Source organism: Kogia breviceps, chromosome 2 (genome assembly GCF_026419965.1).
Source record: "Kogia breviceps isolate mKogBre1 chromosome 2, mKogBre1 haplotype 1, whole genome shotgun sequence".
NCBI classification, from domain to species: Eukaryota; Metazoa; Chordata; class Mammalia; order Artiodactyla; family Physeteridae; genus Kogia; species Kogia breviceps.
The window spans coordinates 187,768,852-187,790,902 of NC_081311.1; the positions used below are offsets into that span (position 1 = coordinate 187,768,852).

General features: G+C 44.3%; 1 protein-coding gene across 2 annotated transcripts in view; it reads right to left on the minus strand.

Moving 5' to 3' along the window:
- The window catches only part of SERPINE2 (serpin family E member 2), a 74,538-nt gene that overhangs the window by 18,348 nt on the left and 34,139 nt on the right, over positions 1–22,051 (minus strand). For both annotated transcript variants that reach the window (XM_059055530.2, XM_067026992.1), the window contains exons 2-4: positions 9,536–9,816; positions 6,046–6,273; positions 266–463 (exon numbers count right to left, since the gene is read on the minus strand). In XM_059055530.2, the coding sequence (XP_058911513.1) occupies positions 266–463; positions 6,046–6,273; positions 9,536–9,794 (685 nt within the window). In that variant the 5' untranslated portion in view covers positions 9,795–9,816. The remainder of the gene's footprint in view (positions 1–265; positions 464–6,045; positions 6,274–9,535; positions 9,817–22,051) is intronic.

Genomic DNA, 22,051 nt, shown 5'->3' on the forward strand with positions numbered 1-22,051 from the left:
GTCCATTTAATACTTCTCATTTTGTGAATTGTCCTGTCATCTTTAAATTTCAACCTAAAAGCGTTACACGTGTTATACATTAATACATAACCTTGGCAAGTAATACAAAGACTTACCATGAGCTTTTAAAAAATCCTGCCCTCTCCTCCCCTGCCCTTCATAAAAACTAAAAAGGCAGATTTGCTCTTGAACTAAGTGACAGCACCCGAGGGCCCTTCTGCGGCTGGCACATTCTAGGACAGAGCGTCACTGAGTGTGAACTTACCGCACCGGAACACGGAGAGCTGGGCCAGCATCGGCACTTGGTAGGATTTCCCATCAGCTGCCACAAACGTGCGCTTCTTTGTGTTCTCGGGCTGAAACCGTGATTTCCATAAACCCTTAAAATACACTGCATTGACCAGGACCAGTCTGGTGAGGACACCGTCGAGAAGATCCGGGGACAGCAGGTTGTCGATCATACCTGTGCAAGTCGGAGAACAGACACAGAGGACACTCAGGACTGCAGTCCGTTTTGGGGCGAAAGGCAGCTGCACGGTCGGGGGGAATGAAAAATCAGAGAAATTTTAAGATTCAAAGATTTGTAAAATTTAAAAATTCAAAGATCTTTAACATTTCAAAGATTTTTAAAAGAACTTTTACAATATCCTCTTGTCCCTTCTAATTTTTTTCCTCAGTAAAAATTAAAAGCTGAAAACAAGTTAAAAATCAGAGAACCGGAAAAGACTTCAGAGACCCTCTATTTAGGGTTACCCAACTTTTCATCAAGAAATTCTCTTATATCCCTATAAACCCCCTATTTTAAGAACACTTTGCTCATCCGCTATACTTAATTCATAATTAATTTCTCTGTTTTTGATAATAACTGACATGTATGACCGCCAGTGAGGGCTTTTGGTCGGCACAAGATAAACAGTTGTCGTGCTGCTTTGTTGTAACCACTGGGCTGATTTAATCCCAGTTAAAAATAAAGGAACACTTCAGCCTGTGTAATGTTATCAAAGGCAAACGCTTAATTTCTCTTAAGATTTTAGGAATGTTGAGCATTCGTTTGGAATCCCTGATAATTATCTAGCTACTTAAAGAAGAGTTGAGGCTAAAATTGGTATCTATAGTTATGGGTCAGGGATCCATTTAGGCTCATATTATAGAGATAAAAAGAAATGGGGTCTCTCCTAGAATAATTAATTGTTAAGGAAGATGCTCTTCACAAGATATCAGGATGGTCCAGCTTGTTTGTGCAAGAATGAAGCACACACAACTGTTGCAAATTCAGGATGTTCTTGTGAAGTCACAAAGATCCTTCTAAAGTGCCACCTGTGCTTGAAGCTTTGAATTTTCATTTAGGTTCCTTTTGCTTGGTTTTTGAAGATTCAACTCTGTGTGTGTGTGTGTGTGTGTGTGTGTGTGTGTGTATGGGTTTAAGAGAGATCACTAACACTAAAGCTATTAAAAATTAGTTCAGTGTAGCTTTTAGTCCAACTTTTTAAAAATGTTCATAATATAAATGCAAGTTACAATACATTAAATGGTGAGAATAAAACCAACAGCTTCTGAAGAAGCAAGACTATCTGATTCAGCAGAGAGAGCTTTAAGTTCTTTGAAATGAAGCTCAAGAAGATTTGGAGGTACAATAAACAGATGTTTACGTCAGTCACGGTAAAGAAGCACACTTGGAGGATTCCCTGACCCACACGGCGCCCAGTAAGTCAGCGTCATCGTTGCTCATTACTTACACAAGGGGGCGCCAACGCCACCTTACATCAGGATCTGGAAGGAAAACACACGCGATATAAATAGCCATCGCTCAAAGCAAAGCGGCTTCTGTGAACAGACTCTGTCTTGTGGGAAGGAAGTGAGAACTCTGTGCTCCAGTGATAGCAAGCTCTTGAGAGTTGGTTTACCAATAGCGAAGGCTGTGTCTTGCCTTTGCTGGGACCATTACTCAGTCCAATTCCTACTTGCCTTTGAGACAGAGCTCGGTGGTCCCCTCTGCTTATATCGCTTCTCTGTCACTCCTCCCTATCTCCTGGAGTTTCCATAAAGCCCAATGCTCAGCACCACCGTTACACTGCGGTATTGTATTCTAGCCAAATGGAGCATCTGTCTCCCTCAACTAAACTGTGAGCTGCACAAGAGCAAGAACCCTGTCACTCATTTTAAAAAAATCACACCTAAGATTCTATGTTCACGATTCTGTTGTTGCACACTGAGAGTCTGAAGGAATCTCTCCCGCCCTTTTTTCCTAAGGTAAATAAAGCCTCTTATTGTCACTGGTAGAACTAAGATATAACAAGGGGGCACAAAGAAATAATAAGAAAGGATAAAAGAGAAGTGTAAGAAATGCATGGTTTAGAGGCAAGGAGGCACGTGGAGGACCTGCCATCAATAACTGCCATAAACATGCATCCATCACCCATCCACCCATCCATTCACCCCCCTACTCATCCATCCATCCATGTATCCAGTCTTTGATGTCTACCAGAGAAAACAAAACACAGTAAAAATAAAACCCGCCCTTCCAAAAGCTATAGACTGGAGGGAAGTGGAGGCTGATAAAAGTGACTTGGAAATGCAATTGTAATAAATATCTTCAAGTGAAAGTACTTAAGGATGTGAGGGCAAATAAGAGGGGGATCCGGGGTTCCCTGGTGGCGCAAGCGGTTGAGAGTCCGCCTGCCGATGCAGGGGACGCGGGTTCGTGCCCCCGTCCGGGAAGATCCCACATGCCGCGGAGCGGCTGGGCCCGTGAGCCATGGCCGCTGAGCCTGCGCGTCCGGAGCCTGTGCTCCGCAACGGGAGAGGCCACAGCGGTGAGAGGCCCGCGTACTGAAAAAAAAAAAAAAAAAGAGGGGGATATGATCTGGTGGATGAGGTCAGGGATGGATGGATTCCTTGAGGAAGTATTACTTGAGCCGATGGCTATAAACATAGCTCACATTCGTTGAACATTTGCAAAGTGCCAATCACCTTGCTAAACGACTTATGCCTATAATTTACAGTCCCATAACAACCTTAATGTTATTATAACAATTCTAGTAGGTACCACTACTGTATCTCCATTTTACAGAGGAGGGTGCTGAGGCACAGGGAGGTTAAGTAACCTGCCTGATGGTACACAGCCAGCAGGTGGCAGAACTGAGGTTCAAACTGGGCTCTCACGCTTGTAACTATTATGCCATTCATGACAGAGTGTGAAATGAATAGGCAAGGGGCAACGGGGAAGGAAAGCATTCCAGGTAGCAGGATGCACTGGGGCGGGGGAGGGGGGCGGAGAGAGGATGGCGAGTATGAGTCGGGAGGAAGCCCGCGTGGTTGAGGCTGAGGCCGCAGAGAGGTGGCAGGGCAGCCCCAGCCAGGCCATCACCACGTCCCTAGCACACTGGAAAGGCTCCCCGACTCTCTGCAGGGCAGGATCTGACATCACGTGGCAGTCTTCCACACGTGGACAGTTTGATCACCAGGGTCCTTCTGACACCTCGCATATGCACTAGCGCCTCTGAGCGGGCAGTTTGGAAATTTGTGGGAGTGTTTCTGGTTGCAGAGACAGTGGCCAGAGATGCTACACGTCCTGCAGTGTTCAAAACAGCCCAAACAATGAACCGTCCTGCTTTCATACGCCCCGCTGCGTAGTCATGTCCGTCAGAGACCTGCTTCTTGTCATCTGAGCCCAGAACCTTATGCTTTTTCCGGTGTAAACACAAAGTATCTTTTATTTTGCATACTTTTAATCTGTGCTGAATTTGTCAGGAATGTGACTACCACGCAAAACCAAGTGAAGTCTGTACTTGTTTTGCTCGGAAATTTACCAAGAGTTTTGCAGCGTTTTAGAAAAAACCGCCTCAACGACGGTAACACGGCCCATGGTTTTTGTGTCGCCAGTGCAGTGTGCCTGTCTCGGTCTGCTTTTGTGGCTGTCGATTCACAGTCAATGTGAATGTCAATTCTTATTCTAAGAATTTGACTGTTACGGATTCAGGGGTGGCTGTACCCAAGGGTTTACCTACTGAACTACATTTATAAATAACTTTTGTTTTTCCTGGTGTTACAGTTGGGCATTATATTTATTTTTTAAAAAATTTGTGTACATGTGCATAGGTTATATGAGCTACGAATTTCATTTCAAGAGAGTAAACAGAGTGAAGATCTTTGTTTAACAGCGGGAGTTAGGTCTGCAGGGTTGAAAATCACTTTTCTGGCCCCATCGCTCTCCCTCCCCCAGTTGCTGTGAGAAATGCATCGAGTCAGTGTGTGTTCAAGTGGTCTGAAACGGTTGGGCGGCATCCTGAGGGACTTACTACTCCCAGGACACAGCAAAGAGGAAGGCTGGGTGGGCGCTGACACGTCACGTCATACAGCTACCAGCATCTGAGGGCCATCGGCTTCCTACCTCTGTTCTCAGTCCTCCAGGCTCGGAAAAACACACTAACCCCCTCCCCCAATTGCTGGTGTCCTGCATTTCTGTTGTGAGAGGCCTGGACCCGCTGACTGTTCATCCCTTTCTCTCTCAGAGCCCCACGGCTCAGGCTGCCTGATCATTTTGTGGTTTCAAGAAGGGAGCCCAGGTTGCACCGTGCAGGATCCTGTTGAAAAGGGATGTCACAGGTTTACCAAAACCACACGCTGGCTCTCCTCTACCCTCCAGAGCATTCCCCGTCCCGGCTCTTCTCTAGCCCCTCACGTGGTTTGCAAATATTCATATCTACAAGTCTGGAGGGAGACTGGGGGAGGACTTGCTTTAGTGCAGAATGCTAGGTCCCTGCCTCAGAGATTGACTGCGGTCCAGAGATCTGCATTCTTTTTTTTTTTTTTTTGCTTGGAATCTCAGTTCCCTGAACCAGGGACTGAACACGGGCCCTCAGCAGTGAAAGCACCTAGACCTAACCACTGGACCACCAGGGAATTCCCCAGAGATTTGCATTCTAGACACACGCCCCAGGAACCACGTTTTGAGAGCCATGACCCGAAAAGCCAGAGTTTCCCCAAGTTTTGTCTTTGGGCTTACTCTCCTCATTGAGTCTCTTTTGCTTCCACTCTTGTGACTTTAACTCTCCCCTTCGGTGAAAAACGGTTCCCAGATCTCTATTTCTAGCCTTAACTTTCCTCCGATGTTCTGGACCTACCTCTCCCTCTGAATGTTTCCACCTGAACCTGACGTTTACAAATCAACAGGCTGAAAACACTGATGTTAGATATGTCTTCAGTTTCGTGGAGGGAGAGATGCACATACACGAGTAATCACATAGTGTGGATGTGCTCTAACGAAGGGTGCAGTCCTGGATGAGCAGATGCCCATTATAACCGGGGGAGGCACCTACTTCCTGGGACGACAGAAGCGAGAGGTGAGGACGACAGAAGCAAGAGGTGAGGAAGGGGAGGGGAGAGAGAAGGGGTAGGGGCACCATAGGGGCAGGGGGTTAAGAGGAGCAAACTATTACGTATAAAACAAGCTACAAGAAAGTATTGTGCAACACAGGGAATATAGCCAGTATTCTATAATAACTATAAATGGAGGATAACCTTTAAAAATTGTGAATCACTGCATGTACACCTGTACTTTATATAATACTGTACGTCAATTATACTTCAACGTAAAAAGGAAGAGGCAAGGAAGGTGTGGGGAGAGCTCAATCGCGACTCTTAAAGGCTGAGAAGCACATTCTGAGCAAAGGGAACGTGGACACAGACGTAGGAAGGAATGTGCACTAAAGCCTTCCAAACAGACAAGGGCCTGTGGGCAGGGACTCTGAGATGAGATGCCGCGAAGAAGGAAGAGAGTCTGCAGAGCGCCCTGCTGCCTGAGAGCCACAGGGAGACAGGTCCCCAGGGGGCACAGCTGACGGCGGCAGGAAAAGGGTGGGAAGGTGGTCTGAGCCGTGGGGCTCTGAGAGAGGAAGGGCGGAGCAGTCAGCGGGTCCAGGCCTTTCACAACAGAAGGGCCACTGGGCACGCAGGCCCCAGTGTGGGTCTCAGAGCCCAACTCACGCTTTCATTCACAAAGTGGAAAATCACGCCCGCTCACTGCCGGCAACTGGGGCCACTCACCCCTCGTCTCGTTCCTAACCCACACGTTGATGGAGTCACAGGCGGCGGCGGGGTCTTCGAAGTTCGCGTTCCGGACTTCGCACTGAAACACGTCTTTGTTCCTCGTGACGAAAGGCACTTCCATCTTGAAGCCATTCTTCACAAACACGGCATTGGCCACCGTCACAATATCTTTATTCTTCTTGGAGACGATGGCCTTGTTGATCTTCTTTAATACTTTACCGACTCCTGAAGGAGAAAGGAGAAAATGCAGCAATATTTCCGCAAGAATGTAGGAAGGTTATTTTTTGTTTTAATATCTTCTATAGTATGGCAAAGAAGAACAGTATAAACAAAACTAGTACGAGTAGCAAGAGACTAAGTCATCTGCTTTCTCAGTGGCCTTCTGTTAGGAGAAGGGAGGGCGTAGAATGAAGTATAACTATTAATAGCCCCTAAAGATCAATTGCACTTCTAGCCTCAAAGCAGGCATCTTCCAGGCCTTCTCCACAACTTCCCCAAGTAGACCTTGCTCTCCTGGAAGACTTCCCTGGCACCAGGTCAATAGGAAGACTGGAAAACTCTTCAGTTATGTAGCCGTGGGGGAATAAACCAAAGGACTCTTCCTAATCCCGTCTCTCTTTCTTAACAATCTTAAGCGCTATTTCCTTTCTTGCCAAAGATTTAACAACACGATTTTTCTCTATTTTGGGGGGAAAAAAGGTATAAAGTTGAACATCAGAAAGACTATAAAAAAATGGCCATGTGCCACCATCCAAGAACAAGGTGATTTTTATTTGATACGAAGCTCACAAGATAAGGGAATTAGTTTTATGGCAAAGTAAGCTTTATTTTACACAGGCCATTCATACATGCTCCATTTAGTTTCAGAGCATGGAAAAGAGGGAAGTAAGTTATAAAGGATGAAATGTGTTCCTACAGAGAGCTCGAATTACAGATCTGTCTTCCTCGCTTGGGGTCCTTTAAAAATGACACTGTCCTAAAACAACCGGCGGAGTCACCTTGACGGTCCCCTGGAGAGCTGACCTGTCGTTCTTAAATAATGGCAGGTAAGAGCCCCACGGTTTGGCCCTTTGTGAGGCCTCTGGAGACTGCACCCCTCACGGGTTCTGTGGGCCAGGCCCAGCAGGAGGGGGCAGGCACGTTGTACAACGAAGGGACCAGCAGACTTCAGAGCCCAATCTCGGCACTTATCCCTTTCAGCTCTTCCACGGTCCCGTCTCCTGCCCAGAAAAGATCGGGGCAGATCCTCCTCCTGTGGCCCAGACTGTGCTGCCTGTGCTCTCAACCCGAGTGCCGCTATCTTGAGTTCTCAGAGGCTGAGCCCAAACCGGGGCCTGAAAACCCACCCGGGCTCCCCCGATGAGTCCATCATGTGAACTGAAGTCATTCCACAACTCGACTGCTAGTGATTTTGGAGGAAGAAGAGATGAGGGGTGGGGGGGAGTTGCCAACAGAGCAATATTGCCAAAACTTTAGAAACACTAGTTAAAATGAATGTGGCTCAGCAGGAAGACTGACAGGACAATCCAGTTGCTCTTTTGGAATGGTGCTGGCCGACAGGGCCTGGATGGCGCTGGGAGAGGCCAGGAGCCCCGTGAGCGATTCACTATGAAGTTATAAATCACCAAGAGTTCTGTGGGCTTCCAAACAGGGGCATAACGGTGTGTTCCAAATATTTAGTCCCCCAGTGCGTCCAACAGGTGAACAAACTGCAAACTCATGCAAATTTTAATGCCCTGGGCTTCCCTGGTGGCGCAGTGGTTGCGAGTCCGCCTGCCGATGCAGGGGACGCGGGTTCGTGCCCCGGTCCGGGAAGATCCCACGTGCCGCGGAGCGGCTGGGCCCGTGAGCCGTGGCCGCTGGGCCTGCGCGTCCGGAGCCTGCGCTCCGCAACGGGAGAGGCCGCAACAGTGAGAGGCCCGTGTACCGCAAAAAAAGAAAAAAAATAGTTTAATGCCCTGTAAACAGAGCGGGGTGGGTGGGCATCTCCTGCTGGCAGCCCCCGGGGGCTACACAGAGAAGGATAGAACTGGGGTGCAGAGGGGAGCCCTGAAGTACGCAAACCCCCATCTCTCCTCCTCTCCCAGCACAGGCGTCAACGTGGTCAAGATTCCTAGAACTTTATGGCCAGTGGGAATGGAGGGATGCGGGTAGGAAAACGTCCTTGCTTCCCAATAAAGCCACTAAAGCCTGGATGTCAGATGTGACCTGTCAAGGTCACGGCACAGCTGGTGCTAAGGAAGGGCTCCAAGGCTAGTGCTGGCCCAGGCCCAGCACTGGGGAGGGGTCAGTGGAAGGGGACTCGGGTGAGAAATCTGAGCTAAAACTGAGTGACAGCACTAGGAGATGTAAGCTCTCAAGCTTACACAGGTAATTAAAATGGGGCTTTCTTTCAAGAAAACGAAACCATTCCTATTGGTCCTTACTTTTTTTTTTTAAATTTATTTTATTTATTTATTTATTATTTTTGGCTGTGTCGGGGCTTCCTTGCTGCGCACGGGCTTTCTCCAGTTGCGGCGAGCGGGGGCTTCTCGTTACAGAGCGCAGGCTCCAGGCGCGTGGGCTTCAGTAGTTGTGGCATGCGGGCTCAGTAGCTGTGGCTCACGGGCTCTAGAGCGCAGGCTCAGTAGTTGTGGCTCACGGGCTTAGTTGCTCCGCGCCATGTGAGATCTTCCCGGACCGGGGCTCAAACCCATGTCCCCTGCATTGGCAGGCGGTTTCTTAACCACTGTGCCACCAGGGAAGCCCTGGGCCTTACTTTTCAACAAACTTCCTTTATAGTTTTTTATTTTGAAATAATGATAGAATCACGGGAAGTTGCAAAACAATATACAAGGTGGTCCTGTATATTTCCACTTTTCACCCAGTTTCCCCAATGGTAGTATCTTGCATGATGGTAGTACAGATCCACAGTGAGAAAACTGCCACTGGTGCAACCCCCAGAGCTCATTCACCTGTTTTACATACATATGCGTGTGCGTGTGCATGTGTGTGTGCGTGTGTGTGTGTGTGGCTCTATGCAATTTTACCCCCCATGGAGATTCGTGTGTCCGCCACCTCAAATGAGATGCAGAGCGGTTCCATCAGCATAAGACTGCCCCGGGCTGCCCTCCATGGTCACATCCACCCATCTCCCCCGATTACGGATTTAAAAGTACGTTCACAGCCATGATGCATTCTGAGCCCTGTACAACATAGACGGGGGGCAGACAGGAAGTTTTCTTGTTAGAGATGAGAAAACAGGGGCTTTCAAGGAGTCAAGTGACTGCCCAAAGCCCCACAGCTACCGAACGGAGACCAGAACCCAGCTCTCCTAAATCCTAGCATTGCCACCGTGCCTTGGACGAGACTGGCCCTCAAGCCCAGGGGGCACCCGCAAGACCCCTCTCAGCTGCTCTGCTCCTCGGAGCGGTAAGCAAAGACCAAGCCAGGGACCCTCAGCCTGGGACTCCTGCAAGGCCCGCCAGCCAGGCCCAGGCGCACGCACCATTCACGCCGTATCTCATCACCGTGGTGAGCTGCTTCTTGGTCCTGCCGTCGGCTCCCAGCTGAAGCATCCCCAGGACGGACGCAATCCCGTGCGGGGAAATGACGATGTTGTCATGAGGCCGGGACTTGACAATCTGATTGAACACCTGGATTCCTGTGTCCGAGCCTAGTTCCTCCAGAGATAGGGGGTTGAACTGGGAGCACACAGAGGGCAATGTCACGGTGGCCATGAGGAAAAAGGGAAAATGCCAATTCATGGTTCCTTCTGGCAATGACAACCTGAAAAATGAAATCAAGAAAATATTTACATTCTACATTTAATGAATACTTTTTCGGAGGCTACTTTGTACTCAGCTAGATATGATTTACTATACTCGGTGTAACTGAATGTCTTTAATATAGTCAAGACACAACAGTGTAGATTCGATTGTTTTCCTTTATATATATTTTGTTAGGGGGACGGGGAGCGAGAGCGAGAGGAAGGAAACTTCCACTTGCTGGTCCCAACTCTGTGGCAGACACAATTCTAATCATTATTTCATCCTTGTTACCGCCCTTCATCCAATCACACCAATATTTACTGAGAGCCTACCATGTGCCAGGCACTTGTCTAAGTGCAGAGCATGGAAATGTAAGTAAGATGGCCAAGACCCCTGCCCTCCTGGAGTTTATATTCTAGAGGGGAGACAGAAAATAAACCAGGAGGCAATCAAGTCATTTCAGAGAGGGATCAGGCCACAACAATAAGACATGGTGATGTGAGTGAATGGAGTGGGGGAGCATGTGACAGGACAGGCAGGGAGGCCACCTCTGCAGAGGGACACGCGTGCTAAGAGCTGAGTGGCTAGAAAGGGGGGAAGGATGTGCCAGGCAGAAGGATGGCAGGGCGAAGTCCCTGAGGTGGGAACGAAGGTGGATTGTTGGAGGTTGGTGTGCCAGCGATGTAAGGGACATGGGGGGCAGAGGTTGGGGAGGAGGTGAAGAAGACAAAGGGGCCAGATCCTGAAGGGCCTGTCCTACCAGGTATGGCTCTTGCATTTCATTCTAGGGGTCATGAGAAACCACTGGAGGGAGCTCCCCGCTGGTGCAGTGGTTAGTACTCTGCACTCCCAATGCAGGGGGCCCGGGTTCGATCCCTGGTCAGGGAACTAGATCCCAGATGCATACCCCAACTAAGAGTTCGCATGCCACAACTCAGGAGGCTGTGTGCCACAACTAAGGAGCTGGTGAGCCGCAACTAAGGAGCCCGCGAGTCAAAACTAAAGAGTCCACGTGCCGCAACCGAGGAGCTGGTGAGCCGCAACTAAGACCCAGTGCGGTCAAATAAATTAAGAAAAAAAAAAAAGAAAGAAGGCACTGGAGAGTTTGAAATAAGGGAGTGAATCCCTTGGGTTGCTGTGAATATTTTATAACTACACGCTTTCTTTTTTTTTACCATATATATATAACTTTCTTAATGAATGAATTGTTAGTGAAAATAAATTTAAGTGACACCCTTAAATCTACAAGAGGGCAGAACAATTGGCAAATTCATCAGTTGTGAAGAAGGCGTTGTTTACACTGATATTCTCAATTACAGTGATTTTTTTTTGAAATATGCTTTCTTCCTTGATTACCACCTACTGAGCTTTCTTTGGCTGTGACAAGCAAGAGGTAGGAAATTTACATGTGTTTATGGAAAAGCAAATACTTTCATTAAATAAGAACTTAGAAGCGGCAGCTGGTAAAACAAAAGCAGAATTTGAGATGTGGCTAATTTGGTTCCTCCCTTATAGACCCGAGCTTCTGATCAGCACAAGTTTCCCCAGGAAACAATTTGTCCTCCTGTTATGTGCATTTACATGGGGGAAGTTGGAGGTGTCTGTAGAGAACAAGAGAGAGGGGAGCCTCTTAGAGATGAGACTTGGAACAAGGGGAAATAACCCATGTGCTCCAGGGAAAGAAAGGGCACCAGGACAGCATCGGGCAAAACAGGTATGTGTGTTCCCTTGCCTTCCTCTCTACGAACTTGTCCTTCCCACCCAAGTAGATGTTCAGTAAATATGTGTGGGATTAAACCTGATGGCTGATACACTTGCTATTTTTGATCATTCTTTTTCATTGCATCAAAATAATGTTTTCTGAGTGTGGCTAATTTAGTCCTGAGCCTCACTCACTCTTAGCTCCAAACACTTCTCAAGCAGAGTGAAATTCACTGGGGTGGGAAGAGGCCTGTCAGCAGAGGCAGAGTTCCCCGCCCGCACCCTACCAAACTCTCAGGGTCCCAAGGTGAACCATTAAGGCCGTCGTTCAAGGTGATGGTGCAATTTTCTTATGTGTTGGGAAAAAAGCACATTATAAAAAATTTAGAACATTCAGAACTTATCCAGGGCTTAATTGTAAAATGATTGTATAAACGCAGCCTATCTAAATTCAAAACACGTAAGTGACCTACATACACTCCCACTTGGGGCTTTCCTATGGCCAGCGTCGCCTGTTTTGACTTTGGCACCTTGGACTGTCTCTAATACCACGACAATCCCCTGAGTTACTTTCAGCCTGTTGGATAATGGAGCGCTTCCAAATCCTGAATGGAAGTTCTACTCATTTGGTCTAAAAATTAGACACTGTGTCTGCTCCCCTGCTTCTTTCTTTCTGGAAATAAACTTCCTCTTTAACATTTAATACACTACAAAGCCATCATAAGTATAAAACAATTTGTATCTTCTTCGTTACAAATGGCCAAATTCGGTGACAGGCACCAACGTCATCAATCTGAACGGTTGACTCTAGCATTACGATGGCTTCTGGCATCTGCCTTCAGTATGTCATTGGCTCTTCTCCCCAAGCTTCCCAAAGAAATCCTCCTGGATCAGCAAATATTTGAATATATATTTGAATCTGCATACTCATAAAGGACATCAAATTGGTTTTGCCTCTGATAGCTTAAAGTTGATTCACCCACATACTATAGACTTACGTAGAAGATTGTAAAACGGGTAGAAAACAACAGTAACTAGAGAAAGCTAAGTTCCAAGGTCTTGGAATCAGAAAAGACAGTCTCCCAAATAAATACCCACCTTATTTAGCAGAATTTTTCTTGGTTGTGAATTTTTTGCTAAAAGAACAGTTTCATTATAAAGTGGGGGAAGGCTGCCAGGGGTGTTTTTCTTAGTTCCTTGGATTTGGGAAGTTTTTGTGAGATGTCTGTGTGTAGTTTCATAACAGTGCATTGGGACAGTGTCAGGGGCTGTGCAGAACCTGGAATCAGAGTGGTTTTTCTTTACATTTTTTTTGAATTTTATTTATTTATTCATTTATACAGCAGGTTCTTATTAGTTGTCTATTTTATACATATTAGTGTATACATGTCAATCCCAATCTCCCAGTTCATCCCACCCCCATCCCCACCCCCCATGGCTTTCCCCCCTTGGTGTGCATATGTTTGTTCTCTACATCTGTGTCTCAAATTCTGCCCTGCAAACTGGTTCATCTGTACCATTTTTCTAGACTCCACATATATGCGTTAATATACGATATTTGTTTTTCTCTTTCTGAACTACGTCACTCTGTATAACAGTCTCTAGGTCCATCCACGTATCTGCAAATGACCTAATTTTGTTCTTTTTATGACTGAGTAATATTGCATTGTATATACGTGCCACATCTTCTTTATCCATTCGTTTGTCGATGGGCATTTAGGTTGCTTCCATGTCCTGGCTATTGTAAATAGTGCTGCAATGAACATTGGGGTGCATGTGTCTTTTTGAATTGTGGTTTTCTCTGGGTATATGCCCAGTAGTGGGATTGCTGGGTCATATGGTAATTCTATTTTTATCTTATTTATTTACTTTTAAAAATTAGTTATTTATTTATTTTACTTTTGGCTCTATTGGGTCTTCGTTGCTGTGCGTGGGCTTTCTCTAGTTGCGGTGAGCGGGGGCTACTCCTCATTGCAGTGCATGGGCTTCTCATTGCAGTGGCTTCTCCTGTTGCAGAACAAGGGCTCTAGGCACGTGGGCTTCAGTAGTTGTGGCACATGGTCTCAGTAGTTGTGGCTCGTGGGCTCTAGAACGCAGGCTCAGTAGTTCTGGTGCATGGGCTCTGTGGCTTATGGGATCTTCCTGGACCAGGGCTCGAATCCGTGTCCCCTGCATTGGCAGGTGGATTCTTAACCACTGCATCACCAGGGAAGTCTGGTAATTCTATTTTTAGTTTTTTAAGAAACCTCCATACTGTTCTCCATAGGGGCTCTATCAATTTACATTCCCACCAACAGTGCAAGAGGGCTCCCTTTTCTCCACACCCTCTCAAGCATTTGTTGTTTGTAGATTTTCTGACGATGCCCATTCTAACTGGTGTGAGGTGATACATTGTAGTTTTGATTTGCATTTGTCTAATAATTAGTGATGTTGAGCAGCTTGGCCATCTGTATGTCTTCTTTGAATAAATGTCTATTTAGGTCTTCTGCCTATTTTCTGATTGGGTTGTTTGTTTTTTTCAACACTGAGCTGCATGAGCTGTTTATATATTTTGGAGATTAATTCTTTGTCCTTGATTTGTTTGCAAATATTTTCTGAGGGTTGTCTTTTCATCTTGTTTATAGTTTCCTTTGTTTGTCATATATAACCTTTATTATGTTAAGGTAGGTTCCCCCTATGCCCACTTTCTGGAGAGTATTTATCATAAATGGGTGTTGAATTTTGTCCAAAGCTTTTTCTGCATCTATTGAGATGATCATATGGTTTTTCTTCTTCAGTTTGTTAATATGGTGTATCACATTGATTGATTTGCATATATTGAAGAATCCTCGCATCCCTGGGATAAATCCCACTTGATCATGGTGTATGATCCTTTTAATGTGTTGTTGGATTCTGTTTGCTAGTATTTTGTTGAGGAATTTTGCAACTATATTCATCAGTGATAATGGTCTGTAATTTTCTTTTTTGGCAGTATCTTTTTCTGGTTTTGGTATCAGGGTGATGGTGGCCTTGTAGAATGAGTTTTGGAGTGTTCCTTCTGCTACAATTTTTTGGAAGAGTTTGAGAAGGATGAGTGTTAGCTTTTCTCTAAATGTTTGATAGAATTCACCTGTGAAGCCATCTGGTCCTGGACTTTTGTTTGTGGGAAGATTTTTAATCACAGTTTCAATTTCATTACTTGTTCATATTTTCTGTTTCTTCCTGGTTCAGTCTTGGAAGGTTATACCTTTCTAAGACTTTGTCCTTTTCTTTCAGGTTGTCCATTTTATTGGCATAAAGTTGCTTGCTGTAGTCTCTTAGGATGCTTTGTATTTCTTCAGTGTCTGTTGTAACTTCTCCCTTTTCATTTCTAATTTTATTAATTTGAGTCCTCTCCCTCTTTTTTGTGATGAGTCTGGCTAAAGGTTTATCAATTTTGTTTACCTTCTCAAAGAACCAGCTTTTACTTATATTGATCTTTTAATGTTTTCTTTGTTTCTATTTATTTCTGCTCTGATATTTGTGATTTCTTTCCTTCTACTAACTTTGAGTTCTGTTTGTTCTTCTTTCTCTAGTTCCTTTAGGTGTAAGGTTAGATTGTTTGAGATTTTTCTTGTTTTTTGAGGTAGGATTGTATTGGTATAAACTTCCCTCTTAGAACTGCTTTTGCTGCATCCCGTAGGTTTTGGATTGTCATGTTTTCGTTGTCATTGTCTCCAGGTATTTTTTGATTTTCTGTTTGATTTCTTCAGTGATCTCTTGGTTATTTAGTAATGTATTGTTTAGTCTCCATGTATTTGTGTTTTTTACATTTTTTTTTCCTGTAACTTATTTCTAATCTCATAGTGTTGTGGTCTGAAAAGATGCTTGATATGATTTCAATTTTCTTAAATTTACCAAGGCTTGATTTGTGACCCAAGATGTGGTCTATCCTGGAGAATGTTCCCTGTGCACTTGAGAAGAAAGCATAAGCTGCTGTTTTCAGATGGAATGTCCTATAAATATCAATTAAATCTATCTGGTCTATTGTGTCATTTAAAGCTCGTGTTTCCTTATTAATTTTCTGTCTGAATGATCTGTCCATTGGTGTAAGGGAGGTGTTACAGTCCCCCAGAATTACTGTCTTACTGTTGATTTCCTCTTTTATAGCTGTTAGCATTTGTCTTATGTACTGAGGTGCTCCTATGTTGGGTGCATATATACATATACATTTATAATTGTTATATCTTCTTCTTGGATTGTTCCCTTCATCATTATATACTGTCTTTCCTTCTGTTGTAACATTCTTTATTTTAAAGTCTATTTTATTGATATGAGTATTGCTACTCCAGCTTTTGATTTCTGCTTGCTTGGAATATCTTTTTCCATCCCCTCACTTTCAGTCTGTATTTGTCCCTTGGTCTGAAGTGAGTCTCTTGTAGACAGCATATACATGGGTCTTGTTTTTGTATCCATTCAGCGAGCCTGTGTCTTTTGCTTGGAGCATTTAATCCATTCACATTTAAGGTAATTATTGATATGTATGTCCTATTACCATTTTCTTAATTGTTTTGAGTTTGTTTCTGTAGGTCCTTTTCTTCTCTTGTGTTTCCCACTTAGAGAAGTTCCTTTAGCATTTGTTGTAGAGCTGGTTTGGTGGTACTGAATTCTCTTAGATTCTGCTTGTCTATAAAGCTTTTGATTTCTACGTCAACTCTGAATGAGATCCTTGCCGGGTAGAGTAATCTTGGTTGTGGTTTCTTCCCTTTCATCACTTTAAGTATATCATGCCACTCCCTTCTGGCTTGTAGAGTTTCTGCTGAGAAATCAGCTGTTAACCTTACAGGAGTTCCCTTGTATGTTATTTGTCATTTTTCCTTTACTGCTTTCAATAACTATTTTTGTCTTTAATTTTTGTCAATTTGATTACTATGTGTCTCAGCATGTTTCTCCTTGGGTTTATCCTGCCTGGGACTCTGCATTTCCTGGACTTGGGTGGCTACTTCCTTTCCCATGTTAAGGAAGTTTTTGACTATAATCTCTTCAAATATTTTCTCGGGTCCTTTCTCTCTCTTCTTCTGTGACCCCTATAATGCAAATGGTGCTGTGCTTAATGTTGTCCCAGACATCTCTTAGGCTGTCTTCTTTTCTTTTCATTCTTTTTTCTTTATTCTGTTCCATGGCACTGAATTCCACGATTCTGTCTTCTGGGTCACTTATCTGTTCTTCTGCCTCAGTTACTCTGCTATTGATTCCTTCTTGTGTATTTTTCATTTCAGTTATTGTATGGTTCATCTCTGTTTCTTTGTTCTTTTATTCTTCTAGGTGTTTGTTCTTTAATTCTTCTAGGTCTTTGTTAAACATTTCTTGCATCTTCTCGACCTTTGTCTCCATTCTTTTTCTGAGGTCCTGGATCATCTTCACTATCATTATTCTGAATTCTTTTCCTGGAAGGTTGCCTGTCTCCACTTCATTTGGTTGTTTTTCTGGGGTTTTATCTTGTTCCTTTATCTGGTATATAGTCCTCTGCCTTTTTATTTTGTCTAGCTTTCTGTAAATGTGGTTTTCATTCCACAGCCTGCAGGATTGTATTTCTTCTTGTTTCTGCTGTCTGCCCTCTGGTGGATGAGGCTATCTTGTGCAAGCTTCCTGATGGGAGGGACTGGTGGTGGGTAGAGCTGGGTATTGCTCTGGTGGGCAGAGCTCAGTAAAATTTTAATCTGCTTGTCTGCTGATGGGTGGGGCTGAGTTCCCTCCCTATTGGTTGTTTGGCCTGAGGCAACCCAACACTGGAAGCTACAGGCTGTTTGGTGGGGCTAATGGTGGACTCTGGGAGGGCTCACGCCAAGAAGTACTTCCCAGAACTTCTGCTGCCCATGTCCTTGTCCCTGCGGTGAGCCACAGCTGCCCCCCGCCTCTGCAGGAGACCCTCCAACACTGGTAGATAGGTCTGGTTCAGTCTCCTATGGGGTCACTGCTCCTTTCCCTGGGTCCTGATGTGCACACTACTTTTTGTGTGCCCTCCAGGAGTGTCGTCTCTGTTTCCCCCAATCCTATCAAAGTCCTGCAATCAAATCCCACTAGACTTCAAGTCTGATTCTCTGGGAATTCCTCCTCCCATTGCCGGACCCCTAGGTTGGGAAGCCTGACGTGGGGCTCAGAACCTTCACTCCAGTGGGTGGACTTCTGTGGTATAATTGTTCTCCAGTTTGTGAGTCACCCACCCAGCAGTTATGGGATTTGATTTTACTGTGCTTGCGCCCCTCCTACGGTCTCATTGCAGCTTCTCCTTTGTCTTTGGATGTGGGATATCTTTTTTGCTGAGTTCCAGTGTCTTCCTCTCAATAATCGTTCAGCAGTTAGTTGTGATTCTGGTGCTCTCACAAGAGGGACTGAGTGCACGTCCTTCTACTCCACCATCTTGAACCAATCTCTGAATGAATCATCAGAGTTATTTTTGATTTATGTTCTGGGCATAACTTCTTCTTGGTCTCAGTTTCCTAGCCTAAATGCTCAGTGGTCTAAACTCACATGGCTTGTGTACATGTCCACGACTAAGCTTTCACTTCTCTCCAAAGTTCAGTAGCCAGGAAAGTGGGTATTAATGCATACATTATTATAGGCTGATAACATTCCTAATATTAACAAATATTCATGTGCAAATTGATAGTCTTTTACATGAAATAACTGTTGGAATTATCAGGGTTTGAAATGCTTATTCTCTAGAACGAAGAGATTCTCATTATGGGAAGAACATAATAACATCCTATTTTATTTTTTAAGAGAAATTACACTTTAAACTTTCAAATAAGGGAAGGAATAAAGATGTTGCTCAAATGTATTACATAGCATTAATATGGACAATCATAATCTATATAATATTTCAATTTCTTGAATAATCTTTTCTTAACAGTGAAAAAGTCTCTACTTTAGGCCATCCTTGGAGGGAGATCATATACCTATAAATAAAGCCATTACCACAGGCATATCCTTCCATATGTGGGCTTCTCTTTCCCCATGGACTTCTAGTTTCTCTTACTCCAAACCTTTCCTTTCCAGTGTGGGGAATGTTTTTGAAGTATTTGGGTGCTGCTTTGAGCTTTAAGTAAGATTTAGTGTTATAAACAATGGGTTGGTAGTTTTGAAATGCCAGATTCAGAGAGCATCCCTACCACCTATATAAATGTACCACCTGTCAATGGCAGGCATTAAAGAAACACACTCTCTACAGGCCCCATGACTTCAACCATCACTTCTAGACAGATGATACTCTGATCTGCTGCTCAGATCCTCAGCTGAGTTTCAGCGCCATGCTTTCCACTGTTTGCTGCCTACTTTCACCTGATTGTACAGAACACAATCTTGTTTTGAAACATCCTTCATGGGTGGGCTATGGAGGGCCACTGACTCCTCCTCCTAAAGGGTTGGTTTCCTGTTGCTGGGCTTTGCTCTTGCCCATGTCCATGACATTGCTTATCTCCCTGGCTCTCCACCTAGAACACCAGGGCTTCCCCCAACTCCTTCTGTGGCCTGTGGGAAGCTTTCCCTAATTTTTCCAGATGCGGTTAGCCACCCCTTCATCCAAATTCCCATAGCACTTCCTATCTCCACCTCTCATTTTGTTTTTCAAGTATGTTTTTTTTTCCTCCCAACTAGACTGGAAGCTCACAGAAAGCAGGGCCAGGGCACTTTAGAATCCTGGTGCCCACAGGCTCTCATTTAGGGCCCTGCCATTGGGCAGACGCTAAATCAGAGGTTTAATCCAGCTGTGCAAGTGTTTGGTTTGGAAGACAAGGCATTGTAGAAATATTTTAAGCAACTAAAAGTTAGACAATGTCACATACAATCTAGATTTAGAGTTCTTCTCAGGAAAAAGGAAAATGAACAGGTGTTCTGGTAACACAGGGCCCTCATTCCCACGGCAGACATCCTGCATAGCAACTGCCCCAGGAGCTGGGCGCCTGCTTTCCTACATGCCCCCTCTGCTCCTCACCAGTTGCCATCACTCACAGTACCTCCCCAGGCTGTGAAAAGCACTTGTGGCCAGACTCCTGCACTGAACAAACGCTCATTGATTAACCAATGGGAGCCTAGTATAGTTGGTCACAAAAGATGAAGCTTATTTTCAACCTTATAAATTCTTTCTTTACAAAACAAAATGTCTGTTACATATAACACATGAGCAAATGATAAATAATATATCTGTCAGCTTAAATTATAAATAATATGATATCTGTCGAGTCTATTTAGAATAACAAATAAGATGTATGAAAACAGTTTTGGGGGAAAAAAAACACTGGAAAGACTCTGGTGCCAACTCTTGGCCAGATCATTCCCGCCAGTTTTAGGAGGACCCAGGAGTGCCTAACAGAAAATACTCCATCCCTTCTTCTTTAAAAAATGTTTAAAGTGATATATTTTGTAAAATGTATACATTTAAAATTTTTTTATGTCATAAAAGATTTCAAATATATGCAAGATAAACCCTCAATACCCAACATCCAGAAAAAATAATTATCAACTTGTGGCTTGTTTTATTTTTTTCAGAATCAAAGATTATTTTGAAGCAAATTCTAGATAGCAAATAATTCGAAATATTCTCAGTATATACTCTAAACCTAAGGAATACACACACACATATCATTATCCCATTCAAAAATTAATAACTCTTTATTATGTTAAATACCTAGTCAGTGTCTAAATTTTCCTGATTGCCTTCTATTTTACAGTTTATTTGAATCAAGATCTAAATAAGCTCCAAACATTGCAACTGGTTGATACGTCTCTTGTCTTTTAAAAAATCTTCCTCTAGTTGCTTTATTTTCAACTTTTTCCTTGGAACTTTTTTACTGAAGAAACCAGCTTATTTTTCCTATAGAGTTTCCCAGTCTAGATTTTGCTAATTGCACTCATGTGATGCTGTTTAACAAGCTCCTCTGTCTTCCTTACTTCCTGTAAACGGCTAGTTAGACCTAGAACAGCAGTCTGCAAACTCCTGGGCCAGATCTGGCCACACTTTTTGTTTTGTCTCTGGCTGCATTCAGGCTCCTACAGCGAGTTGAACAGACAGCTGCCCAGTTGGACTGCAAAGCCAGGAAACATTTGCTACCTGGCCCTTCACAGGAAGTTTGCCAAATTCTGCTCTAGAGTCTGATCAGATTCAAATTTCTTTTTTGCAAGAGTATTTCACAGAGGTACTGCCCAGGGGTCTGGAATCAGGAAACAGCGGCTGTCTGTCTCTTTTTTGTGATGTTAGCAGTTACTCATGATCATCGTTTAAGTGCATTGTTTTAGTATGGCTTGCCAAATGGTGCTTTTGTAATTCTTTCTTTCTCCGTTTATTGGTTGGAATATTTCTATAAAAAGAAATTTCCCATAACCAACGATTTGGTTGTCTTGAGGTTCAGTTTGTATAGCAAAGGCAAGATCCATTCCCTGTATCATTCTCCAAATAATGACTTGGTTACCCAGAATTCTTAGTGTTGACCAGAGGAGGTTTCTTTGTTTGCTTAGTATAATTACGAACTCATGTTTTTCAACATATTTTAAGGGTTTTGATCTACTAAAATGTTACTACTTTTATTGATGCTCAGAACGAGCCTCTTCAGGTTGGCTCCTGAACCTCTTATGTGACCCTGTAGTCTCAATAGCTTCCTTGTTTCTGGTTTGGCAAGATGTTCCAAGCTCATTTTGCATACTTGCATACCCAGTTGGAATCAGACACTTCCCTAGGGAACTCTGGTTCCTTTTAGTGGGAGACAGTATTTAGAGACCAGAATCTGAGTATCTTGACCAAATAAACCCTAAGTTAACTGTGGGGATACTGGGCAACAGACATGTAGAAAAATCCAAAATCCACTTACACCCCTTTCTGGACTAGAGCTGAATACTGAAATTCAAGTTATGGAAGATAGACTGCTACCCTGTGAATTGGTTTGCCTCCCAAGGCTGTACGGCACAGGGGAGGCACACTAGATAATGAAAATATGGGGGAGTGAGCTGGGCATTAAAAGTTGGGCTAGGATAATCAAAATGAATCACCCTCATGTGAAGGCACTGAGTCTCCTGGATCAACCCCATCCTGAGTGAGGTCCTAACAATGCAAGCTCCTGGAATGAACAACTGGCCCACAGCATGACAAGGACAGACCCCCAGTTTATCTTGGTAGGGGGCAAGGTATGACAACCAGCTCCCTTCCGTCAATGAAAGCTGACATGTTCTCAGGCACTGGGAAACTGTTGATACCCTTCTGGTCTCTGTGTTCCTAGGATCCTGGTTCTTGCAAATTAAGATCCTTTATTAATCTACCTCTAGATTAACCAGTTCTTCTAGGGGGGGCTATAGGAGGAGGGGAAAAAATAGCACATCATATTATATTAGAATCATGACCTCTCCCAACAGCTTTCTTTTTTTTTCTTCTCTTTTTTTTTTTTTTTCCCTGGTACGCGGGCCTCTCACTGTTGTGGCCTCTCCCGTTGCGGAGCACAGGATCCAGATGCACAGGCTCAGCGGCCATGGCTCACGGGCCCAGCCGCTCGGTGGCATGTGGGATCTTCCCAGACCGGGGGCACAAACCCACGTCCCCTGCATTGGCA